At 44.5% G+C, this 24,574-nt stretch overlaps 1 protein-coding gene across 3 annotated transcripts in view; it reads left to right on the forward strand.

Annotated features, from left to right (window-relative positions):
- The window catches only part of nedd9 (neural precursor cell expressed, developmentally down-regulated 9), a 31,453-nt gene extending 6,879 nt beyond the window's left edge, over positions 1–24,574 (forward strand). Inside the window, exons 1-7 of one of the 3 annotated variants that reach the window (XM_070984887.1) lie at positions 2,524–2,625; positions 8,054–8,470; positions 18,998–19,096; positions 20,006–20,143; positions 21,722–22,897; positions 23,040–23,129; positions 23,610–24,278. In XM_070984887.1, the coding sequence (XP_070840988.1) occupies positions 8,060–8,470; positions 18,998–19,096; positions 20,006–20,143; positions 21,722–22,897; positions 23,040–23,129; positions 23,610–24,146 (2,451 nt within the window). In that variant the 5' untranslated portion in view covers positions 2,524–2,625; positions 8,054–8,059 and the 3' untranslated portion in view covers positions 24,147–24,278. Of the gene's footprint in view, positions 1–2,523; positions 2,626–8,053; positions 8,471–18,997; positions 19,097–20,005; positions 20,144–21,721; positions 22,898–23,039; positions 23,130–23,609 lie in introns of those variants that run through there. The other 2 variants (XM_070984885.1, XM_070984884.1) reach the window with 2 other exon arrangements.

Raw genomic sequence — 24,574 nt, forward strand, 5'->3', positions numbered from 1 at the left:
TTGTAGTAAAACCTGCAGAAAGTGACTGAACTGATTCTTGAAATCAGTTTCAAGCGATAATGACATCAAGATATCTAAACTTTAGTGAGGAAAAATCCTCCTTCACCTGTTTTTGAACTGGTACTTGTTATTTATGACTGAAATTATGCACATTTTGGTGTTCCCACTTTCTCAGCTCTAATTTGTGATCTCCAACATTTCTCTGAACCTCTTGTAGCAGCTCTCAGAGATCACTTTGGTGCATTCACCCTCAAAGACTGATAACACTGTTGTGGTTTGTTGAGGTTTCTTCTGGTCTTTTCTACAAAAGTCTTCTATTGGAAGTTGGAGCAAAATGGTCCAAAAATAGGAATTGTAGGAATTGACAGTAAAGGCTGATCATTTGTTGTTGATCACTTGAGGCGTTCTCTGCCTTTAAACCTCACTGTAGTAGCAGGAAATCAATCAAAACGACTTTATATTCAAAGCAGTCAATTGACATTTTTCAGCGGGTCACGTTAACCATTAATCACATGGACAACCTTTGACCATTCACCACGGCAATAAAGAAAATATAAACGCAAAGTGCATCATAAGCAGATGTTTGTCAAAGGCACTAGAGTGTTAAAGAGGGTGAATCTTTCCCTCCAATAAACAAAAGATCATCCTTTTATCTCAGATGCCCTTCATGTGTCAAAAGAGGATGATGGCAGCCTCGGTTTTTCGGCTTTTTGTGTCTGTGGGATCTTTGCGTAGCGTGAAATCGGGAGGACACTGGAGTGAATCTCCATCTCATTGGCTATTCCTATATGTAAAACCATTCAATGTGGCCCTGCAGAGATACCATGAAACATATTTCACATGTCGGCTGTTCCCCCCTGGAGGGATTAGCTCTCGTCTCCGGGGTTTACCACGATGCACTCATGTACCCTCGGTTGGCGTCGATGCCAAGCTTGGAAATAATCCACCCCTCCACGCCGCCAAAACTGATCGCTTCTTGGCTGGCCCCATGAATACCGACCATACTGCTGTTTTTTTGTGTTGCTGGTGCTTTTTTGACCCCTGTAGGTGCAGTAAATCGTCTTTTTAGGTCAGAGGGCAGTGTCAGCAACCACACAAAGCCCCTGGAGTTTGTTGAGATTCATAGCTCTGCTCAAAGACACTTCAGCAGCATGGCCGCCTGCCAACGTGGGTCCTCAAACTGAAGGACAGTTTCTCTTCCTGCTGCTTCACATCACTCACACCGTCCTGGAATGACTTGGCAGAATATGAGAGGCAACGTTGCACAATATGTTTCCCCAGCAGCCATTCCAGTTCACAAAATTTGATGCACATTTGAGAGAATATCTCCAGTGTGGCTTTCACTTCTAATTATAGGTTGGACTTGGCGTTCAGGGGCAGAGCGAGGGAGTCCAAGATGCAAAATGATAAGACTGGGTCAGTCGTAGCCTGGATCTCTTTGCAGGCAGGAAGTGCTGCAGGCTAAGGAGTGAGACGGAAACAGAGGAGGGCGTCATGTCAAGTTACCTTGTAGTTTATGTGACAGTAAAGACATAAAACAGCTACGATGAATGGACAGAGTGAGGAGGATCCAGAGGAGAACAGTCATTTCGACCAAGAATTTCCTCAAACCCCTTCCTGTGACTTAATCAAACAGCGGCTGCTGGCGTTGCAGTTGTGTCACGTATTTCGTTGTCTTTATCTTTATTCTGACGTCCGCAGTCAGACTGATAGAAATTAGGCAACAAATGCAACTTGGTGAATCATTTTGTCTCTAAGAGTAGTAAAAAAAAATACCATCAGAATCTCCCAGAGTCACAAGTCACTGATTTTGTCTGGCCAAAACTTTTGAAAAGAAAGTGATTTAAATTTTTTCATAAAAGGAGCTGAGCTAGATTATAAGTACTATCACTGAGTTTTAGTACCAATACAGAAGTGAGCTAACTAGCTTGCCAACAGATAGTTAGCTAGCTTGCTAATTTGTAGTAGTAATTTGTAACTCTTTATTGAATGAAATAATATACAATCCTGAAAACCAAAGTACCACAGAGGACTTAACCGCACAGTACTGAGAAAAAAGAAAAATATTTTGAGATATATTTTGACTGACAAGCACCAGAGTGTCTGGCTAGCATGTAGCTAAGTGAATAGCTTAGCAGCTACATTAGCATTATAAATACTGTTGTGAACAGTCATGGAGCTTATGAGCAACTTATTTCATGAAGACTTTCATTACTTTCAGATGCGGCCTCGCCTTTATTATAAAGATAAACATGATAATAAAAGCAGAACGTGATAACTTGCTAATCCTTTCTGCAGCAACACATTTCAAGCAAGTAGGGGCTTTTATGGATTGAGGCCCACTTTTTAAAGAGGTGTCATGCTTAATTTATATTTTCAGGGAAACTCCACGATTATGACACGGTTTAAGTGATGCATACCCCTTGACTAAACAAATGCTTCAGCCCTCAAACTGATGTTTTGAGCATCAGTGGTTTGTTCCAGCTTGCCGTGTGGTTAGACGCAGCATGGCACATCACATCCTGCTCAAGAGACAGTCGCCACGCTCGTACTGTTGAGATGCTGCAGGGTGTGGAGATTTCCTCGCAGTGCTGCACCTTGTGAATCACACATGAGAGAGGCAAGGTGGGTGTCATATTTACACAGGGGATACAATAGTCTTTTATGCAGCACCAGGCAGAATGAATGCAGCCTTTTCAACCCGCCTGAAGGAGCCCAGTGTGCTGTGATATATGTCCATCTACCCGTCAAAGGCTGATGACCACATGACTGGAAAAAGCAATTGATTGTTTGACAGTTGTGTAGTTTCAACTCTATTCATGACATTGTAACTGTGTCGCAGTTATTGATTTATAGCATCTTGCATAAGATGTCAGTCGGTCGTGCGGCTGCAGCGCGTGTGCCGGATCATGCCGCCTTGTGTGCTTACAGGCTTAAAATGAAAGCACCAAATTTGTGACATGGATGTTTTTTCCATGAGGCTTATTCAGAAATAGAGGAAGTGAAGTTTCACTCAGCCTGCTGTATAATTATGTTAATACACGGCCACTGGCTTGTAAAGAGGCTGTAATCAGAGGGTCAACCTTCCTGAAAACTGTCCAAATGAAGAAATTACCATGTACTCTGAGCTCTGAACCGTTTCCCATGAGCCCTTCCTACCCAGAACCCTTCACACGGCCCATTTATTTGAACTGGCTCTCACCCGCAGCAGGCCGCACTCTGAGGAACGGCTCGTAAAAGTCATCAGGTCCTCATTATCGTCATTACTATAATTATTTTCTATATTTAACCATGTGAAATGAGGCCAAATGAGTGTGCTGGTTCGCCCCTTTCTGCGAGCCACCCCGGGACACGTGTTACAGTGGTACGGCCCTAATTTTCACATGATGAGGTGCTCTGTGATGTTCTCACAGTCGGAGCGTACCACTTTTTTGGGAGCAGGTTGTGTTTGTTTGGGTTGAAAACATCTTTGTGTCTTTGAAAGCTGGGCCGCTCCTGCTGCTGTGGGGATGCCGGTTTCTGCTCTGTGGTGTGGTTGTGTTTTTGGCCGGAGCAGCGGCAGAATTTGAGTATTTGTGAGCTTGTTTAGCCAAAGCCACCTTCATTATTATTAGATTGATGTGTACCCCAGAGAGGCAGAGCCAAACCCACCCAGAGAGCGCTGACTGAAAGCAAAGGTGGGGCCCCTTCAGCAGGCGGTGAAGTTACATAAGTTTTTATTTTTGGCATGGTCAGCTCAGGCTCTCCACGCAAACGAGGACGTTTATACTGTTTGTGTTCAGGCGAGACGCTGGTGGAAAAAACTGGCTTGTTGATGTAGAGATGAGTGAGTCATAGCAGAAAGCGGCTCAGGGTGGGGGGGCTCAGACAGCTGGGTCTCCAGGCTGCATATCGTGCTCCAGGTGCAGATCTGGACAGCTCAGCTTTGCACGATTTCTCGCTTTCGAATGACAAAAACATACGAGGCTGTGGGGACGTCTCTGAAGCCAGATGCTGCTGAGGGCACGATGAGACCCCAGAGACCCTGAAACAAACAAAGAAAAAAAACACATGCAGGATTTTCATATCTGCGTTTAACTTTTACACCTTTAATGTCATCTGGACCTGATCTGTTTTTCAGTAATCAGGCCAAAGTGTGTTAAGCTTTAATCGATTAGTCAGCTGCCTGCAACTGTTTTGTTAAGCAATTAATCGATTCAGTAATTTTTTAAGCACAGATAGTAAAAGTTCTCCGATATTCAGTTTTATTAATTATAGATGACACTGGGTTAGACGGCCTTAACCTCTCCCCAGCCCATGTTATTTCAGTAAGATAGGAGGTCAGGAGCAGAATCGCTTCATATTTACATTAGGAAGCAGCAGAGTGCCCCCCCACTCGCCGCCTTATAACAGATAACTTCCTGGAAGCTCGCACTCATCTGTGGGTGCAGCAGAAGGGGCCCTCTCTGCCTGCCAAATGGCTAACACATGTGTTTATAGGAGGATCAATGGCTGGTGGTGGAGTCACCGTGTTGTGACTAACCAATGTTTATGCCGGAGATGTGACGCCCGGGTTAATAGTCAGTTTCACCTGCTCAGATTACAGTGGCGCAGCAGGCTGAAGCAAACAAAAACACGACAACAGGAGCGTCCCCCTCTGCATCGCTTCAAAAGGATCTGCATGTAGCTGTTAGCCATTACAGCTAACAGCCTGTTTGTTCAATATGATTAGCGGTGATGTCCCACATGACCCTTCACATGTCAGCCATTATGTTTGAACTCTGGCTCATCTGTGACTCACTCTTTATTGGTGGAGGTGCTGTAAAGTGATCAGGATTTCCATTTATGTCGTCTGTAATTTACCTACGTATGAGCTCTGCATCAGTAAAACTAATCAGCAGGGGCAGTCTGAGCTTTCTGTCAAGGCCTTCATAATCTTAATAGACCTGCAGGAGGTGTCATCGATACTGGAGTGGTAACAGCATTTAGCACCTAATATTAACCTTTGTGCTTTGTTGGCAGTGGCCTCACTCTTAAGCTGCAGTGTGTCGAACTAGCAGCTAGCATACATTTGGGATTTGGCAGCATTGCATTAGAAGTGCTGTAAACACCAATCATGGATAAAAAACATGGAATTCTGTAATGCATCACAGTAATGCATCACTTTCTGTAGCTGACTTCTCAAACATACTATTAATCCAATTTTAAACGTTGTCCTGTTTATTGGCGATTTACGTAAAATGAAAAGTCATGAAGTATCATGGTGAAAACAGTGATGTGTTTTTATTTTTGAGCTGTAAACAAGCCAATCGAGTCCTTAGATTAGTTTCAGATCTGCACCGAGGCTTCACCAAAGTGTGAATATGTTGAGCGACCGTGTTGTCGAGCTGTGAGATGTTTTGCAGAGTGAGCGTCTCAGTGTGGTTTACAGGACTGGTCTCGGTCTCTGCATAGGTGGCTTTCGGTGCCTATTTATGCATGTATTGGTGCAAACATTGGTTTGTGATTGAGAGCACGTGTGGTTGGTGAAAGCGGCGGTCTTGATTTGGCAGCTGATTGCAGCGATCACTGTAATTGGCATAGATGGAGGAGGGTGATACGTGCTGTTCATGTCTGTGAGGTGATTCGATTTCTCCTCTGAGCATCAAACACAAAGCAGTTTATACCAGCAGGACAACAGCCCTCCTGCAAGAACCGCTTATACGAACAGGACTGCTCTCATGTGGCACGTACGAGGGATTTCAAGAGAATTTGTTGCATTCACCAGTTTTCTCAAGCTCAGAATTTTCTCCTCTTTCATCCAAATGCTTTGGTCACCTTATCATCATCATTATCATCATCATGGTTTTCCAGCTTACTGAGAGGCCTTTTAGATGTTTTGAGTCCATATTTCAGCACAGCAGCCTCTGCGGTTTAGTAGTTTTTAGGAAAACAGCTGCCTCAGAGGCTTTCTGCAGGTGTCTGTGCAGTTTCATCCTCTGTAGCACCCGACAGTGTAACATCAAATACTGCAGGCTGTAGATATCTGTTGTCTTGACAGCCTCTCATCTTAGTCATGGACCAGTTTGCTTTAAAAAGATGTGTCCTAGTGTTTTGTCTTTGGCAGCTGTGCTACTAATATTTTCTAATTGTTTCACACTGCTGTTGACTCTGCTAAACTTATCTCTTTTATCTCTCTGCAGTGTGAAATACATTTTTATGAATGAAAGTTTCCCACAGACAGACTGGAACAGGCGGCCTTATACGGCAGCTTTCGGGGCGCTGAACAGATGACATTCATGAGGCTGACAGGAGCGATTGATGACATGACATTAATGAGCTTAGGATTAGAATAATGAAAACGTGTCTGCTGCTTCAAAAGCGTCCCTCCATTCTCAGAGCAAATATATTCAAACTCTTAATTGGAGCTGCAGTTGTAATCACAGTAATCAGCTTTTTGTTTCCTCATGGATGCCTCTGCCAGCCTTGATCAAATTATCAGAACGAGCACACATGCAGGATCCGCTCCCATTGGGCAATGTTGACCTCCAGGGGTCACAATGAAACTTGTTGCAGCTAGCTGGTGGCGCGGGGTGATTGTGAGGGTGTAATTGTGCGGCGGGTGTTGCTGGCTAACGGCCCTGACGGTGCACTTAGACAATAGCCAGAGAGGCCAGGTCCGCAGTGAGAGATAACGATGTCACTGGAGGAGAGAGTTTCACATGGGAACTGCCTGAATCATGCTGGGTAGGAAAGAGGAAGGCCAGAGAGGGTTCAAGAAAGCCTCGAACCAGCAGCAGCCACAAAGTAGGCTTCCTGATTCCCACACTGAGCATCTGAAGGGTGAGGCCTGAATAACATGGACAAAGAAAGGTACTAGAAAGATAAGTGAAACTGAGTAATGCTTGTCCTTTGAGCAGCTGCATTTGGATGCCCTGACAGGCGAAGCTGCTGTTTCACATGTTTCTGATAATCCTCACTCTGTGAAAATGTTTCTTTGTGATCCAAATGTGCATGTAGCTTTTAGTCCGATTAGGAATCCAATTTCATCCTCAACTCAGCTCATTTCGTCTGACGTGAGCGGATTTAATCCAGTTCACAATGCTGCAAGATGAGACTTCATGAAGATTTAGAGTCAGCCGCAATGTGGCTTCAGTGCTGCTTTTACTGCGTAGTTTCATCTTCATTATAGAACATTTTTTAGGCATTTTATTGCTGAAGCAGAGGCAATAACTGTGAACAAAAAAGATGTGTCGCTTGTTTCTTATTGTCTTTACTACCCCTCTGACTTGGTAGTGGTGCTCCAAAAATGAAATAAAAGCAGAGGTTTACGCATGAAACACAGGCAAGCTGGGAAAACTGAACAACAAACACTCTCCTCTCCTTCAGTATCTATAGTTAAGGTGCCCTTGAGCAAGGCGCTTAATCCTTAATTGTATTTATGGAGCTTACATCGCTTAAAGTACAGGACTGTTGTGCAAGGCAGCTTGTGCGAGTTAAACTTTGTTATTATGTGAGTATGAAGCAGCAGAAAAGGAGCGTTCATGCTCAGTTAACTCCTTCCCCTGGATGAATAAAGGCTAAAGGAAAAAGATTGATGCATTTACTGAGGCTATTAGTCTTAAATGCCTCTCTCAGACACAGAAGTGGCACACTGGGCTTTTCCTATCTCCAGAATCTGTGGTTTCGAGTCATTATCCCTCAGCCCTCGCTGGCCCTTTAGATAACTGTGCCCTGGAGCAGGGCGCAAGCTGAGAAAATCCCATCAAGTTCAGATTGGTTTGAAAGACATCTGGTGGGGAGCTGGGGGCTAATGCAATCCTGCATGGTAATTTGAAGTGCAGAAAGAAGTTCACCAGCATGTCATTCATCAAAGCGTTTTAGAAACTGCAATAGAAGTTTTGTAAATTATCGTAAGTCTAGTGTTTTAAAGGGACAGTTTAGTTGGGAATAGTGCGTTAAAATACAAACTATTTCTTGACCGGTCATTTCATTGTGCTAAGCTAAGCTAACTGGCTGCTGGCTATAGCTTCAGCTATAGCCAGCAGCCGGCTAAGAACTTTGTCTAAAGAATGGCTCCTCTCTCTTTCTGCAGAACCTGATGGCCAAAGCGTTGTACGACAATGTGCCGGAGTCCCCAGAGGAGCTGGCCTTCCGTAAAGGGGACATCCTGACCGTCATTGAGCAGAACACAGGAGGCCTGGAGGGCTGGTGGCTCTGCTCCCTGCATGGCCGCCAAGGCATCGCCCCCGGCAACCGTCTGAAGCTGCTGATTGGACCCATGTTCGAGGCCCAGTCCCCGGCTGCCACTGCGGCCTCCCAGTCCTCTCCTCAGGGCTCGGCCTATCAGCAGAAGCCCGGCTCAGGGGCTCAGGGCATCTACCAGGTGCCACCGTCCCTCCAGAGTCCACAGCAGCAGAGTCAGCAGAGCATCTACCAGGTCCCTCCTGCACAAGACGTCTACCAAGTCCCACCGAGGAGCACTCTGGCTGCTGATAGCACTCCCAGCAAGGTGAGGCAGACAAGGAGCAAGAAATGAGACTCTGGCTTCCAGAGCTGCAGCTAATGACTATTTTCATTATCAGTGAATTAATTAGTTTTTTTTTTTATTAGTCATTTAATCCAATCATGCACCATGAAGAGCCAACGAGGCTGGACCAGCTGATTGCACTGATTAGCTTTCCTTCAAGTAGAGGGGAGGAACTCATCAGTGACACCACTAACCGAGGTGATTGGTCATTAGGAACACCTGTGGACTATTGGCTCTCTATGGCACTTTATTTGTCAATAAAGCATAAAAACAGAACTGGAAAAGGCCCATCACAAGTCACTACCGTGCCATTTTAAAAGTACTTGCTTTGACCAAACAACAGTACATAACCCAACAAAATTCATGTTACAATGATAAAAAGTTTGCTGACCTCTGGGGACAGTTCTTCAAGATGGAGTGGATTTAAAATAATATTTTAAATGATAATAATATTATTATCATATAATGTGTATGGCATTTGCTGGGGATTGTGGGTATTAGGTGTCATAAGACATTTACACATTTACACCCTGACCTGTTGTCCTGCAAGTCTGCCACGACTCTCATCAGTGTGATTGCACACACAGAAAGCAGGAGGGATTGTGGGTCTGCGATGTGAAATGTGCACAGGGTGTGCCGGGCCTGATGCTCACCACAGAGCAGGGTAGTGTTTTTGTGCATGGCTCCCATTTGGCTTTTCTTGTACATTGGCACACAGTGTGTAGCAGAGCCAGTCTAAGCCACAGAAGGGCAGTGAATATGGGAAGGACTTGTGGAAAAGCAAACAGCGCAGAGCTGTTTTTTGGATTTTGGTGGAGCCCAGCTGCCTGAAAGTAGGTTTTTTGAAGCTGTACACAGAGTCACTGGCAAACCCATTACACCTGGCATCGTCCTTTACTGTATAGCTATACATTCAGTCCTCCATATATGTTGTTTTATTGGCTGGATGGTATATCATTTAAAGCAGTGAAATCAAACTCTTCTTTGTTTGTGAGCCAGAATGCATGAAGCTGATTCAGCTGCTTGAAAGCAAAACAACACACATCAGTTAACATTACAAGCTTGTGGCATGTGATGTCAGGCGATGTTGGCTATTATTAACTAAAATAAATGACTGTGTTTGCAAACATTAGCTAACTTCAAGCCAACAGCTACCATAAGTGACTGGTGATTACATTTGTTTACGGTGGATTGTTAAATGTTATGTTAGCTGATGTTACCAAAAGTGATCGTATGTTGCCTAATGTTAGCAAACATTAGCTAATTTTCAGCTAACATTAGCTACCATAAGTAACTGGTCATTTCATTTGTTAGCTGATGTGTTTGTTTACATCAAAGAAACCAAGTGGATGTTAACAAGCTAACATTCACTCACATAGGCTAACATTAGCTACCATAAGTGACAAGGCCATTCCAGCCACTTGTAGCTGATGTTAGCATAATTAAGCTAGAAATTGCTTTAAACTGACACTGAGCTAGTTTGCTGACATTGACTCTTTCTATTTGTGCCACTGTAACACACAGTAATTGCCATTTGTGGCACCAGCAGCTGCTTTTCAGCAAAAGTTATTTAGTCTTGGTGCATACCAATTAAACAAGGGTGAGCAAAGTGATCCTTCAGTATGACTGGAAGTCATTGACAAGTGTGTGATTAAACAGGAAGGAAGAATTTTCCTGTTTATTCAACCGTTTAACTAGTTCTAGCACCTCAGACCAGATCATCCCTCCAGGAGACGGATAGTAATTACATGCTGGATGAGCTTTTGAGATCCTAAGGGTGTTTTTTCCAACAAATCATCTCTAGCTATCATAGAAATGAGCTAAGGTGTGCATTTTAGTAGGTAAATAGGCAGCAGGCGCCGAAGGCTTAGGGGACTTTGTGTGATTCACTGTCTGATAAAGTCAGTTGGAGCCAGGGGGCTGAGAGGAGAGACCTGTCAATCAACCTGCACACAGCAGCTCTGTCTACCAACACCTCTGTTTCCCACTAACAGGCCTCAAGGCTGAACTGGTATTAAAAAGGCTTCTGCGATAACATGGAAAATTAAATGCGCTTCTAATGAGAGTGTTTTTTTTTTTTTTTTTGCTGTAATCATGTTATTGGAGAGATTAAATTAAGTCTTGGACGTTTAACTTTCCCTCCAATCTGCGGTTATCAAAGTGGTGCAATTTTCGAGTGGTTGTTCCTGTCAATTAAATAGAGAGATTTTGACTGTGTGTTGGACTTTCGTCTGTGTGTCAGTGTAGTGCAGGAGTCCAGACAAGGCTCTGTTGTTTTCCAGTGACGTCTGAGTGTTGGACAGAAGCACCGTCGGTCTCTGTGGCCACAGTCTGGCCTCTGAAAGCCAAACAGCAAAATCTGTAGTGAAAACTGCAAAGAACTGTTTCAAAAAAGGGCTTCTGGTCCATAAAGTGGAAGCTGAAGGAGTTATTTTGGGCATCCAGGGTTGAAATGTCCCCTTGATTTTTTTTTTGTTGAAATGTTGTTTTGGTTGTGTCTTTTCAAAGTAAAATATTTCATCTTAACGTAATGGGTCAACAGGCTGACTTTACATTTTCCAACTCAGAATGGCAAATTTGACTCTTTCAACCTCTTTCATAAAAAAAAGAAAACAAAAAACACATGCAGTGTACTTACTTACGGATAATCCAAAACTAAGTCAAGCTGACCTCAAAACATCCCATCCCCTCCCAGGCCTACAGCTGTAGGTGTGGTGTTGCAGTGCAATGACAAAGCACTTGCAATTTGTTGTTGCGTCTTCTCCATAGCAACAGTGACTAAGATTCAGTATTTAGAGCCATTCGTTTTCCCAAACTGATGGACAAAAGATATCTCAAAGCTAAAACAATTCAAACGGACAGCCATAATATAAACCTACGGTAAAGTTAGAATTATCCAACTTTAAAGTAGTCACAGAACCAGCAGCTTCTTCCACTTTGAAACCCTGTGAGCACAGTTCACTGCGTCATCATGTTTGTGGAGATAATTTCTGTTGATGTGAAATCCAAACCCTGACCTTTGCTCTTCAAAACACCAAACTCAGCCTTGTTTACTACTGCTTGTCTTTGTGGAGCAGTATTGATGACAGGCTCCGAGCGTTGACTCATGCTGCATGCGGTGCAATGTGCTGAGAGGCGGCGGGGCTGAAGGGAAAACAGCCATTTTCCTGTTGTCAAGTGCAAACGTGGATGTGAGCGCAAACACAGACATACACATGCTTCCCAAATGATTATGGAGACTGATGCAAGCTTCCTCGACTGATAATCCCCTCTCATATTACCCCTAAGCCTCCCACGGAGAAAGGTTCCTGCACGGCCTTCATGTGTGTGTACAGTCATGTCTCGTCTGCACATATCCTCCAGAATGCCTCCTCAGGTTTTCATGCCAACCCCGCAGTGCAAATCCAGATTGGCGACTGGTTATTTTCTCTTCATGTGGTGTGGGGCTCTGGTATATAAAGGCACACTGAGGTCTGGAGCACTCTGCCTCTCTGGCTGTTTGGTTTGATGCTGCGGCCTTGTCCTTGGATGACCCTTTTGGGAGGCTGAGCTAACCCCCCCACCCCCCCACCCCACCCCCAAGGCCTCCGAGCTGGGACCGTGTGGGACAGATGCCTGGAGCTCTCAGCCACACAAAGAGGCACCTCACATGGAGGCCTTGTACTGCCTTTTATCACTCTGCTCTCAGAGTTTCATCTCAGTCTGCTGCTCTTGATTTTCTCTTTCTTCTTCAGCTCTGAAAGGTGCGTCTGTTTGACTGCACAAGTTTCTCCCCAGTGTTCCCGTTTCCTCTGTGCTTCCCCCTCTAACTCAGGCGCTGAGGTCACGGTGTTCAAAGATGGGCTGGGTTCAGAGTTCAAAGATCTCCGCCAAGCTTCTTATCTACTCCTACCAGACGGCCTTTTCATTCCTCACTTCCTGACTCATGAGGTCTGCTCCTTGTATGGGCATTTCCTCCATTCACCGTATCATACCCGTAGATCCAATCTGCTCGTCGGGAGGTAGGGGTGCCACAAAAGGATTAATAAACTCCCACACAACACAGGGAAGTGCTCTGATAGCTGTTTATGGGCTCTGGGGTGTGCCATCTACCTTGAGAAAAATCCTCTTTTTGGAAGTAACCAGGTTATGTGTAATGAATGGCTTGTTTGTTTGCCTCTGCCATATTTTCTCTGCCTAATCATGCGCACGACAATCTCAGCACCAGATAAGTGAGTTATTTCTTCCTGGAGCAAGCCAGCTCCTTCAGACGCTTGTCTGCTCGCCATTGTCGCAGTTGTGATAAATCGCTGGCCCATGAGGTTTGACCGAGGGGGCAAGGTCATAAATCAGTTGTACCAAAAGTAATCTGCTCTGCGGTGTGCATACTGAGAGGACTTTCTCCCCTTGAAAGTCTAAAGCAGAGAATGTGATAAATGAGCAGAAGTGGGAGGTTAGTTGACGGGAAACGCTTTGCTGAAAGTTAACATTTTAGCAGCATGGCTTCAGAGATGGTAATTACCAAAACCAAAGTTGACATTCAAATTGCCTTTTTTTTATCCAACCAGCTGTCCAAGACCCAGAGAGATTCAGTGTCATGTAATAGAAGACAAAGAAAACCAAGAAATATTCAGCTTTTTTTGGCATCTGTAGCCACACTAGCAGCTCTATGGACGGCACTATCAGCCTGTTGCTTGGTCAGTCCACCATTTTGGTCCAGATGGCAATATCTCCTCAACCGTGGGCTGATTTGGTATGAAATTTTGTGCCAACATTCATGGTGCTCAGAGGATGAATCAGTCTGACTTTGTTGGTCCCCTGACCTTTCCTCGAGTGCATCCATGAGGTTCACGTTTATGGTTTTGGGTGAAATGTCTCCACAGCTTTTGGATGGATTGCCATTAAATTTGGTTCAGACATTTACGCCCTCCTCAGGATGAACTGAGTTTTCATCTGGCACCATCATCAGGTCAAATTTGAAATCAGTCCAACACTTTAGTTTATGACCAAATACCTTCAAAACTAATGACATTCCCACCAGCCTTAGCTGTACTTTGTGTTTAGTGCTAATTACTAAATGTTAGCATGCTAATGTGCTAAACTAAACACGGTAAACATCATACCTGCTAAACATCAGGATCGAAGTGTTGTCACCGTGAGCACACTAGCATTTACTTCAAAGTATTGTTGTGCCAAAGTTGAGTGTCCCAGAGCTGCCAGCATGGCTGTACGCTGTTGTTCCCTCATAAGATTTACGCTGAAGGGTCATTCAAGACATTCCTCTTTTTTCTGTCTCATGAGGACTGTCTCATGACATTGTCTTCCTCAAAAATAAACACTGAATGTCAGACACATCTTTTAACATTACTTCTCTTCAGATAATGGTGCCACCAGATTAAGGAGCCGCTTTGATCAGAGAGGATGAAGGATGATCCTTATTAGTGCTAAAATCAGTGTGTTCTCTTTTAATGCTCCTCATTAAGCCTGCTGTCTGTTTGGGTTTAGCCACTTGGACGTGTTATGGAGACGGCTGAAAGCCTCACAGGATTCACGAGTTAATTACCTGCATTAATTAGTTTGGCACTTTAATAGGCTGGTGCAGCTCCAAGTGGCTGAGGGGAACATTATCGAGCAGTTCTGAGCAGCGAGGAAAATGGACCGCAACACTGCAAGAGACGTCTTTGTACTGTGATTCAGCAAAGCAGAACAGGGCGGGTTACTACAGAGCAGAAACACACCCTACATTTTGGAGATGCAGTCATGTACAAAATACTACTCTTACCTATGTGAGTGATCGTATGGTTGATTGCCACAGCTTGTGGTGCAGATTTAATTGTCTTTGACGCTCATTAAAAGGTGAACTTACATGCCCCGTGCTGACAGAGCTAAAGGTAGGTGGCGGGGGAGGTCGACTTTGTCAGCATCTAGGTAGATGGTTAAAGGAGATGAGGAGGTGTGAATAAGGACACAGAGGCAGGAAACTCAATAGAGTGCCACTTTGATGGCAACGTCATTGTAGACATCTTTGAAAAGCCTCGTTAGGGTTGTTGATTTGTGTCAGCAGGCCATTACCCGGAGGAGGAGGCGGCTGTGCGTGTGTGTACATAACCAATGAAAAGGTGTGAAATGATGATTTCCTGTGAAATCGTGCCATAACTCACCCACAGGACGTCGTGCAGAACTGAGCCATGTGGGGGCTGGGTGACATGGCTGACAACAGTTTGATATAAATAAGGGTATTTCCTACAAACACATGGGTAAAAGGGGAATCAACATGAAGTGTTTCAGTGAGTCTCTGAACTCTACTAGAGGGATGAGCACCATTGTCCCAAAATATGTTCCCTTATTTAGTGTTTTAATGACGTTTTTACCCCTGATTTTAAAACCAGCGTTGGAGCGGACCTCAAGTTTCTGGACGTATGTTGCAGATATTTGATGAACAAAAACTTAATGCTGCTTCTTCATGTCTAGTTTTGACTTTTAGGACCAGTCCAAGATGTTGTTTGACACAATATGATTCTGCTGAAAGATGACACAATAATTCATCATTATCATTAAGCTCTACAGCACACGCTAAATGTTTTCAACGCGACGCACTGCTCATCAGCACATAAATCTGAGACGGCTTATAACAAGCTGATGAGGTAGTTGTTGACGTTATGACGACACCTCTCAAATCACTGTGAAGTAAAGCTGAAAAATCGTACCTGCCAAAACCTGAGCCTGCCAGGATGCTAAGTAAACACAGCATTGCAGAAAGAGCTGTGAGTCACTCATCACAACACGTAGGAGCGTTAACAAGACATCTATTTGGCTCCTCAGGGCACTACTTTAAACCTGATCCCTCTTTAGTCACTCAGTTTGCTCTGCCTCCTGCATAAAGGAATCCTAAGACCTTATCACCTGAGCGGGAACAAATGTTTGCTCAGTCGTCCCGGCTCTTCATGATGTCATCGCTCTCTGAAAGGGCCCCCGCCGCTGCCATGCAAGCGCCAACCTCATTGGACGCAGTAAATATTTACCCGCCAGAAATTATAGCAGCGCCGAGCAGCCTCGGAGCAACAGCCTGCTGGGTAAACAGAGGGCGGAGATGAGAAATAAATGAGCAGTGTGCATCTGGCTGTGGCCGAGAGGAGCCACTGATGGGAGCAGTGCTACTCAAAGCAATGACATGTACCTGTGGAAAAGGTCAGCGAAGTCTTTGACAGACAACTCTCCGCCATCTGCATGTGGCAGCTGAGTCCAGGCATCCCCTTATCGTCAGCACACAAGCTCAACCCTCAGGGACAGCAGCCGGGCTAAAGTGACCTTTCAGCAAGCATCAATCTGCCGTTATGTAGTGAAAGGCTGGCTTCCTATCTGCTGTATGTTCTGCCTTTTTGTTAATACTGACACATTTTTATTTTGCAAACAATGAAACATGTAGGAGCAATGCAGCTCTCAAGCCGTGCAAAAAAAAAACTAAGGTGTGTACCTTAGATTGACACTGAGGTGTGACATGGAGGCAATTAAGGCACTGAGTCATGACTCGAATCTAAAAACACAGACATGATACTGCTAGTTTTTAGAGATATAGAGATATCATTGTCTGTAAATAAACGTCCATAAATCTGCACAGAAAAAAGATGCTCCTAACTCCAGAACTTGCCTGAGAATCATCATGTTTTTACGTTTTCTGCAGAATTAATGTGATCCGGTGGTAGTTTTCTGTACATCTGTGGTTACATCGCAAACAGGAACTAGTGACAGCAAATTCGGCATACTTTTCATGGTGACAGTTTGCCAAAATTTAAACAAATACAGGCTTAAAAAATCCCCCAAAAGCCCCATATTTTGGGGGTTTTCATACCATGCTCAGTTTTGTCTTGGGGGAGCCCAAAATATCAGGCTGAAAACCCCTGATCTGGATCATGTGAATCACAGTATATAAACTTCCCAATGATGAACATTTTCATAGTGCTGTTGCAGTACAGCCACAAGTAGCATGGTTTCCATCACTGAGCTGTATATGTACCATAAGGTAGCTTGAACATCTTTTAGTTTGAACAGCCTGAAGTGTGCGAGCGACAGTGCGTGACAAGAGCCCAGAGCAGCGATTCTATTTATTCCTCTGCTGGTTTATTTCAGAGCCCGGTCTGATGTGTTTAAAGCCCTCGGTGTATGTTTCAGCTCTGACCCCACAGGCCCTGTTGGGATGATGTATGCACGGACAGGAATGCCAACAATGAACACCTTAAATCACCACAGGCTTGTTCAGATTGGACTTATGAGAACCATATGGACTACTGTTAGTCAGACTCTGGCTCAGATGAATGGCATTCCTTTCCATACTAGGCGACAAACTCTCATTTTCCGTTCCTCTCGCTTTCCCCCCTCTTCCACCTCTGTTACCCTTTTTCATAAATCTCTTTTACAAACCAGCCCCCCCCCTCCTCCTCTCCATCTATGCTGCTTCCTCAGAAACATTAATCCCACTCTGAGTTGGCTGAGGTTAAAGCTCCTACTGCTCACGCTCCGATAAATGTCTCCACAGCACGAGAGATGGTGTTAGGATATTAACTCGGCTATACAGCGACTCATGAGTATATGGTGTGGCTAAAGTCTTATATGTCCCAGGAGACTTTCCCCTCTGCCATGCGTATGGTTCCTATTTTCGAGCCCTGTTAATGAACCCTGCTCGCTCCAGTGTGGCGATACTGGTGTGTGGGGGCAGAAGAGGACTACTGGGCTCAGGGAAGGACATTCCCAGCATTCCTCTGTCTGTCTGACGCAGCAAGGAGGTCTGCAGCTCTGCTTTTAGGGGGACGACGGTGGGGGGAGGGGGACGGAAACTCTGGGATTAGGAGGTGTGGAGGGAATGATTAGCACTGATGGGAAAAGAGGAGGGAAAAAAGTGATAAAAAATTAACAGGGGCAAAAATGTCACAGGCGTAGGTGAAACCAGCTGTGCGTGCTTGTGTTTTTTTTCCAATAGGAACCGCACTATTATTCTGTCGGCTACTCTGTCTGCACCGTAGTGTAAAATATTTTAAAGATGTATTAAATTGTACAGCAAAAAATGTCTGTTTATAACAAGGTTGTTCATCAATACAGATGACTGATTACTTCTCCAGGTTGTGAGATGTCTGGAAAACTCACACTGCGGCCAGTACTACGATAAAACTCTGGCTAGTTTTTTTTTTAGTTGAACTGTTTCCCAGTAGAGCCATAAGTTGAAATATAACTCAGCAGCTTTTAGGTCTGTACTCTGTTTTCTCTTGCTCTTAATATTTCAGTTTTTAGGTTAAAAACACAATCTTCTTCATACTAACTGAAAGATTAATTACTTAGCAATAAAACACACCCTGCACTACACTCAGAGGTTTTGCTACTGCAGCCTTACTTTGTTATGACCATTAGCTAATGTGGGCTAATGTTAGCTAGCTCTAGCTACAACTCTTTTGCTCTTAGTATTTCAGCTTTTATGCCCTCTAAGCAGAGACTATGTAAATCTTAAAAGAAGGAAAAACATGATATTCCTCATACTAATTAAAATATGAATTTCCACCCAATAAAACACAGCCCTGTTTAAATCTACTTTCAGGCTGTAGCGTTTTTTGCTGCTACAGCCTGAATTTGATTGGAATGACTGCTAGCTGTTGTGGGCTAATGTCAGCTAGTTTGCTAAACGTCTTTCCTCTTGCTCTTAATATTTAACTTTGTAAGCCTTTTAAGTGAGATTATGTAAAATTTAAAAGAAAAAAAGGCTAAATTCATAACAATAAAACACAACCTTGCGTAATTACATAAACTCAGGGGTTTTGCAGCTACTGTACAGCTTTTCATTGTCTGGTACAACTGTTAGCTATCACAAGGTAATGTTAGCTAGCTTATGTTAGCAAACTGTGGATAGATATTGCTGCGTAACTGATACTACTGATAAAACCATTACTCAATGGTTTTATCACAAAGAATAATACACACCAAGACATTTTTGTCTTTTTCTGCTTGTGGCCCCATTTCAGTTCTGCTTTATTCTTTTTTATATCACTGGAAATGAATATTTTTAGCATCACCTTGGGCTCTTAGAAATTGTGATGGGTATTTTTTATTACTTTCTGACATTTTGTTTACAAAACAAGTAAAGAAAATAATTGTATACAGCCAGTTAAAGTATTTTCCTGGTATAGAGTTGACAGGAAACAGTCCCAGGTCGGACTCAAACCAGATGTCTCTAAAGCAACCTTGTAGCTCCAGGTTTCTGTTTATCTCTTGGTTTCCTGGGTCCTTCAAAAATAGCCTGAAACAGGGAGGATGTTGGTCCGCCTCTGTTGTCAGAACATATCTGCATCAACTGTAATCACTTATTTTCCCCGGGTCACTCGAGGACTGGGAATGAAACCATTCAAAACAATGGAGAACGGGGACAGATGTAGAGATCTTAGAGTGTGTTTGTAATTTGTGTTTGTCTTGAACACTGCTGTGCCCCGGGTGTCGTTTTTTAGACAGCAGCTCTGATTGTTTGTCTCTCCTCCCACTGTGATCGGACAGGTGGTGACCCCGACCAGAGTGGGACAGTCTTACACCTACAGCCCAGGCCAGCACAACCAGCAGGACCTCTATGATGTCCCACCCAGTAGATCACAGGGGGTAGGTGTCTCATGTTCCCACAGCATGTATGGTTCACCAGTATGGCTGACTCTGTCTGCTTAAAAATCTAATAATGAAGTGTCAACACCACAGTGTACATTATGACTGATTTCAAAGGGATTTAAGTGGCATTTTGCCTGAATTGTCTACTACTTCCATTAATATCCACATTTTAAAAAAATCAGTTAGTCGTATAAAAAAGTTGTATAATCCATCACAGTCTACATTAAGCCTGTGTTCATTTTGGTCACAGTGTGGATTTGGGGATCGCTGTGGTGGATTACGCAACTCAGACATGTTTCATGGGTTTCAGAAATAACCCGAATGATATTCCTACAAAACAGAAATGAGAAGGCAACGGCTGCTTTGAACAAAAGGAAAAACACACCCAGAAAGGACAAAAAGTGTACAAACTGTACAGCATTCAAACACGCTTGGTTGTTTTCAATCAGATCAGTGAAAGTTTTGGTGATAAAAATTAGGAAAATGTCACAATGGTCTAATCCGCTGCTGTTTAGCACTTGAAATAAATCATTCAAACAAACAGAAATGTGAGACAAAAGCTGTACAGTAGGCGGTCTTTATCTGTCACAATGAGAATGCTGTTTCTTTGATCGTCAGTATGTTCCGTATTTGAATCGACCACATTTCCTGTTCTTCTCTCAGTGATCTTAATTTCTCAGAAAGGATCCGTGACAGTTTTAACTTTGTCTTGTCATCTTGTCTTGATAAACCCTTCAGTACTGCTGTGATGTTAGTTTCACCCACTGAATAAAGCCAGTTTTGGTGTTATTTAAAGGAAATCAAGTTGAGCTCCTACAAAATAAAAGGCTGCAATTTCCCTTAATTATTTAAAATTCAGTGTCAGACTTGTAACAATAGGTTTTCTTTCTTTGTTTCATGTTTCAGGTGTACGATATCCCACCTGGTCAGATGTTCCCCGGTCAGCACAGTGCTGCCAGGAACCAAGGAGTCTACGATGTTCCCCCGTCTCAAATGGACCTCAGGACACAAGGCGTTTATGACATACCTCCCTCTTCACAAGGGGTAAGAGAACATTTCAACAACTACTCCATCTTCCACCACAATGAAAGGGCACATCAGTCAGACACTCCATTTATTTCAGGCGTATAAAGAAAATGAAGGAAGTGGTAGCTGCTTATGACCAGAAAATGTTATTTTATGTTTATTGATACAGTTCCTAGTATTTCTCTTAATTGTCTGTAATAAATGAATAGTACGTCAAATGTCATATTTAAGACATTCTTGCGGCTGAGCTAAATGAAACCTTCGCCTGCCAGAGGACTTTAACCAAAACTCCATGAGTATGGTTCTGCATCTGAACTCTCCAGCAGGGGAAATAAAAAAAAAAGCCGAGGACATAACTCCTCTCTTTCCAGACCCTCTAAGATTTCACCAGACTTCCAGACCCGACCAGGCAGAGCGCCATCAGTTTGTTTGTAATAACCTGAAATATGCTGGGACCTGTTATTTGCGTTGTTCCTAATTACAGTTTGGGTAGGCCTGTCTAGCTGTAAAGAGTGCATTTCAAGGCTGATGGAAATCTCTTACAGGCCAGCGTTTTATTCACCCCGCTGCGCTCCCATCATGCTCTGTGGCATGTACGTCAGAACACACACTCTGCCCTGTCAAGTTAGTGGGAGGTTCGGGCTTTGTTGTGCTCTTGACTCTGCATTAGAGGAAGAAGCTCTGAGGTTTCAAATCTAGTATCTGCACAAGCCAGAAGGTCTTTCACTTCCTCCATCACGAGCTGCAGTGCTGCTGTACAAACTGTATCCGGTGAAAACCCGCCGGCTTTCAGTGCCTTTACATTCACACCTTACGGGTTACAGTCGACTCTTTCCAGTAAAATCATTTCTTAAATGTCGCATTATGAGAAGTATGTGTTTCCCCTCGACAGCTCTGGTTTCTAATCGACCCCTGTATTTAAAATGATTCAGCCCAGTCTAAACCTGAAACCTCTAAAACTAAAACGTAGCCTCTATAAATCCAAATAAGTCAGTTTTCACCACTGAACATGTGATTCAGACACAGTGCGATGAAATGCTCAGCCCGCTGTGGCTTCGGTCTCTCCTACAGTTAAAATAAGAAGGCTGTGGTCCCAAAATAAGGCTGGGGGCTGGTGAGAAATCTGATGACTGACCTGCTGCATGTGTACACGAATTTGCAGTAACCAAATTACTACAGTGTATTTAAAACGCATTCCTCACTAACCCGTGTAGGCTGAATTCTGTGGGTAACCTGGTTATTAAAGTACATCATGTTCCTGATTTAGGATGTTCTGTTGATGTTTGCCAACAGCCACAGTGGAGAGCCTGATATCAGCAGAAATGAACCATATTCATAGCTTTTAGCTATAGAAACAGAGGGGTTTAATGGCGATGGTGACATCCATTACATGTTTTCATCACATGATCATTGAAGGTCTTCTCCTTTTAGTGAAACATCCTTCGTTTCTGATGAGTTTGTCTGGATGAATGATGATCAGAAACTGTTGTGTTTTAGAAAAGGAACCTTTTGTGTGTGTGATTTTATTCGTAGGAGGACAGAAGACAAAGTTCTTTGTGCGATGTTTAATTCATGTCTGATTGTCTCTGCCTGCAGGTCTACTCGGTGCCCCCCTGCAGGACCAACCCCGCCGTCCAGGAGGGAAACTACGACTTCCCACAGCCTCTCAAACACAAACAGGAAGGCATCTACGACGTGCCGCCACCTGTCCTCACCAAGCCCACTCAGAGCCCCCAGTCGCATTATGATTTCCCCCCCAGTGTGGAGCCTCCTGTCCATCACCAACACCCAAACACCAACGGCAACGAAGGCATTTACGACGTGCCTCCACCCACCCTTCATTCAGGGGCGGGGTCTCAGAGGGACGTATACGACATCCCCCGCGGCATGCAGCCCTCCCAGCACACACAGCACAGAACCTTGGCCGCCGACAGAGACGGAAGCAAAGGTATCTACGACATCCCCGCTCAGGATGCTCGCGCAGTAGGGGACGTTACGGACGGCGTGAACCGTCTGTCGTTCTCCAGCACCGGGAGCACACGCAGCAGCATGTCCACCTCCTCGTCCTCCACAGGCTCCAGCTCTGAGGGCCGCCTCGCTCTGGACGTGGACGCTGCTGTCCAGAGGTTGTACCGCCTGCAGCAGGCTGTGGATGCCTCAGTTGGGGCTTTACATTCAATGGCAGCTTCCCCTCACTGGAGGACTTTTCCCTTCATGGAGCGTCACGCTAACGATGTCCGCACAGTGCTGGACAGGGTCCGGGCTGCTCTGGGGGACTTTGTTGTGTTCGGTAGAGGGGCCGCGGCTAATGCCACAGCTCTATCAGACTCCAGCCTGCACAGTAAGCTGAGGAGGCAGCTGGGACGCCTGGAGGATTCGCAACAGATCCTCCTGCAGATCTACCAAGTCCTGGAGAACTGCAGCTGGGCTCTGAACGCTCTTGCGTCCTCTGCCAAGCACCACAACAAGAGCGACGACCTGGATCGCTTCGTCATGGTCTCCAGGACTGTTCCCGATGACGCCAAACAGCTGTCCTCCACAATAGGCAGCAATGCTGAGCTGCTGTTCAGGCGGACACACATGGACGGGTCTTTCTCAAGCACACCTGACGAGAACATGATCCACCCGCTCACCTCCCCCTCCTCTGATAACGACAACTACGGAGGCAAGACCAAGCCGTTCCCCGTGCCCTCCAGCCAAGACAAAGACAACATGAACAGTGAGAAGTGTGTGAAGAGCTGGATGGAGGACTACGATTATGTACACCTGCAGGTAAATCCTCAGACTGAGAAAAGCTTCCTTCTGTTTTTTGACAATTTTGAGGAACCTACTCTCATTCCATTATTTAGATATATAAAAGGTCAAACCTGAGTCCCTTAAATGCCTCTTCTCACCTGCTTGTCTTCGTCCGCAGGGCAAAGATGACTTTGAACGTCAGCAGAAGGAGCTGCTGGACAAAGAAAACATTATCAAGCAGAATCAAGTCCAGCTGGGCCAGGAGCAGGTGAGACAAGAAGCTGTTAGCATTGGTACCTCTGCACAGGTCTCTATCATCACTCAGAAATATTCATACATTCGTAGCACGCCATCAGATGCACACAGCGGTTGATGTTTTGGGTCTCATAGGTTCATTTCAGTCAATGAAACGTCATAAAGTGGTGAAAAACGCCCATCATAACCTCCCACTGCCCAAAGCGATGTCCTGAAACCAAACAAATACTTAATTTATCATTACTTATAGTAAAAAAAAGCAGCAAATATTTGGCATTTTTGCTTGAAAAGTGACTGAAACAGTCTTTCGTCTAATCGATTAACTGACTGCTCTGTGCAGACCGAGCTGGAAGCGGATTTCTGTTTTTGTCTGGAGCAGAATTTTAATCTCACCGAGCTGGATCTGATACGATTATCTCTGCAAAATCACAAGGACAAGGTGCATGTTCGCAAGCAAGGTCAGAACTAATCTGAATCATGTCACCCTTCACAGATCAATCAGTTCAAGAAGCTGGAGCAGGAAGTGATCAAACCCGTGGAGAATGACATCACGCAGTGGATCTCACACTCGGGCATAACCTCAGACTCTTCCTCCTCCTCCTCCTCCTCCCCGTCCACTCACGTGTGCGCTCGGGACCGCCAGCTGCTCGGCTTCTACTCTGAGCAGTGTGAGCAGCACTTCATCACGCTCCTCAGCGCCGTGGACGCCTTCTTTGCCTGCGTCAGCGCCGGGCAGCCTCCTCGCATCTTCGTGGCGCACAGCAAGTTCGTCATCCTCAGCGCCCACAAACTGGTCTTCATCGGAGACACTCTGTCCAGGCAGGCCTCTGCTCCTGAGGTGGCCAACAGGGTGATGAACTCCAGTAACGTGCTGTGTGACTTGTTAAAGACGGTTGTGGCTGCGACTAAGACGGCAGCCCTGAACTACCCGAACACAGCTGCCATCCAGGAGATGGTGGACAGAGTCACTGATCTCTCACACCACGCACAGCAGTTCAAAGAACAGTTGCTGCAGCTGGCCAGTTTGTGATTTTCAACCATGTTGCTCCAGTTCATTTCACCACAGACTCCATGTGTGCATTAATTTAGCATAAATATATATATTTACATTATATATATATATATATTGCTCTTCATCTTTAAGCCTGTTTTGGATGTTGTAAATAGTATGTTCTGTAAATATTTGCTCTATTTTTGTGTAGATTGTTTTATATTATGTTATGAATATATATGTAGATGCAGTATTGGTGTCTTTGTAGGATTACGTAGACGTTTTTCATAACATTCCCATCGTATATTATGAAGCACCTTATGAGATGAGTCCTGTTTTTCCATTTTTCCATGTAGAATGTCGTTGATGTGTCTTACTGCTGGGTGTGACAGTAAATCCTGTAAATCACGTTAATGTCGATATGTGTGTGGAGCTCTCCACAAAGTAAAGGATTGTTCTTAACCATG

Source organism: Chaetodon trifascialis, chromosome 17, assembly GCF_039877785.1.
Source record: "Chaetodon trifascialis isolate fChaTrf1 chromosome 17, fChaTrf1.hap1, whole genome shotgun sequence".
NCBI lineage: Eukaryota > Metazoa > Chordata > Actinopteri > Chaetodontiformes > Chaetodontidae > Chaetodon > Chaetodon trifascialis.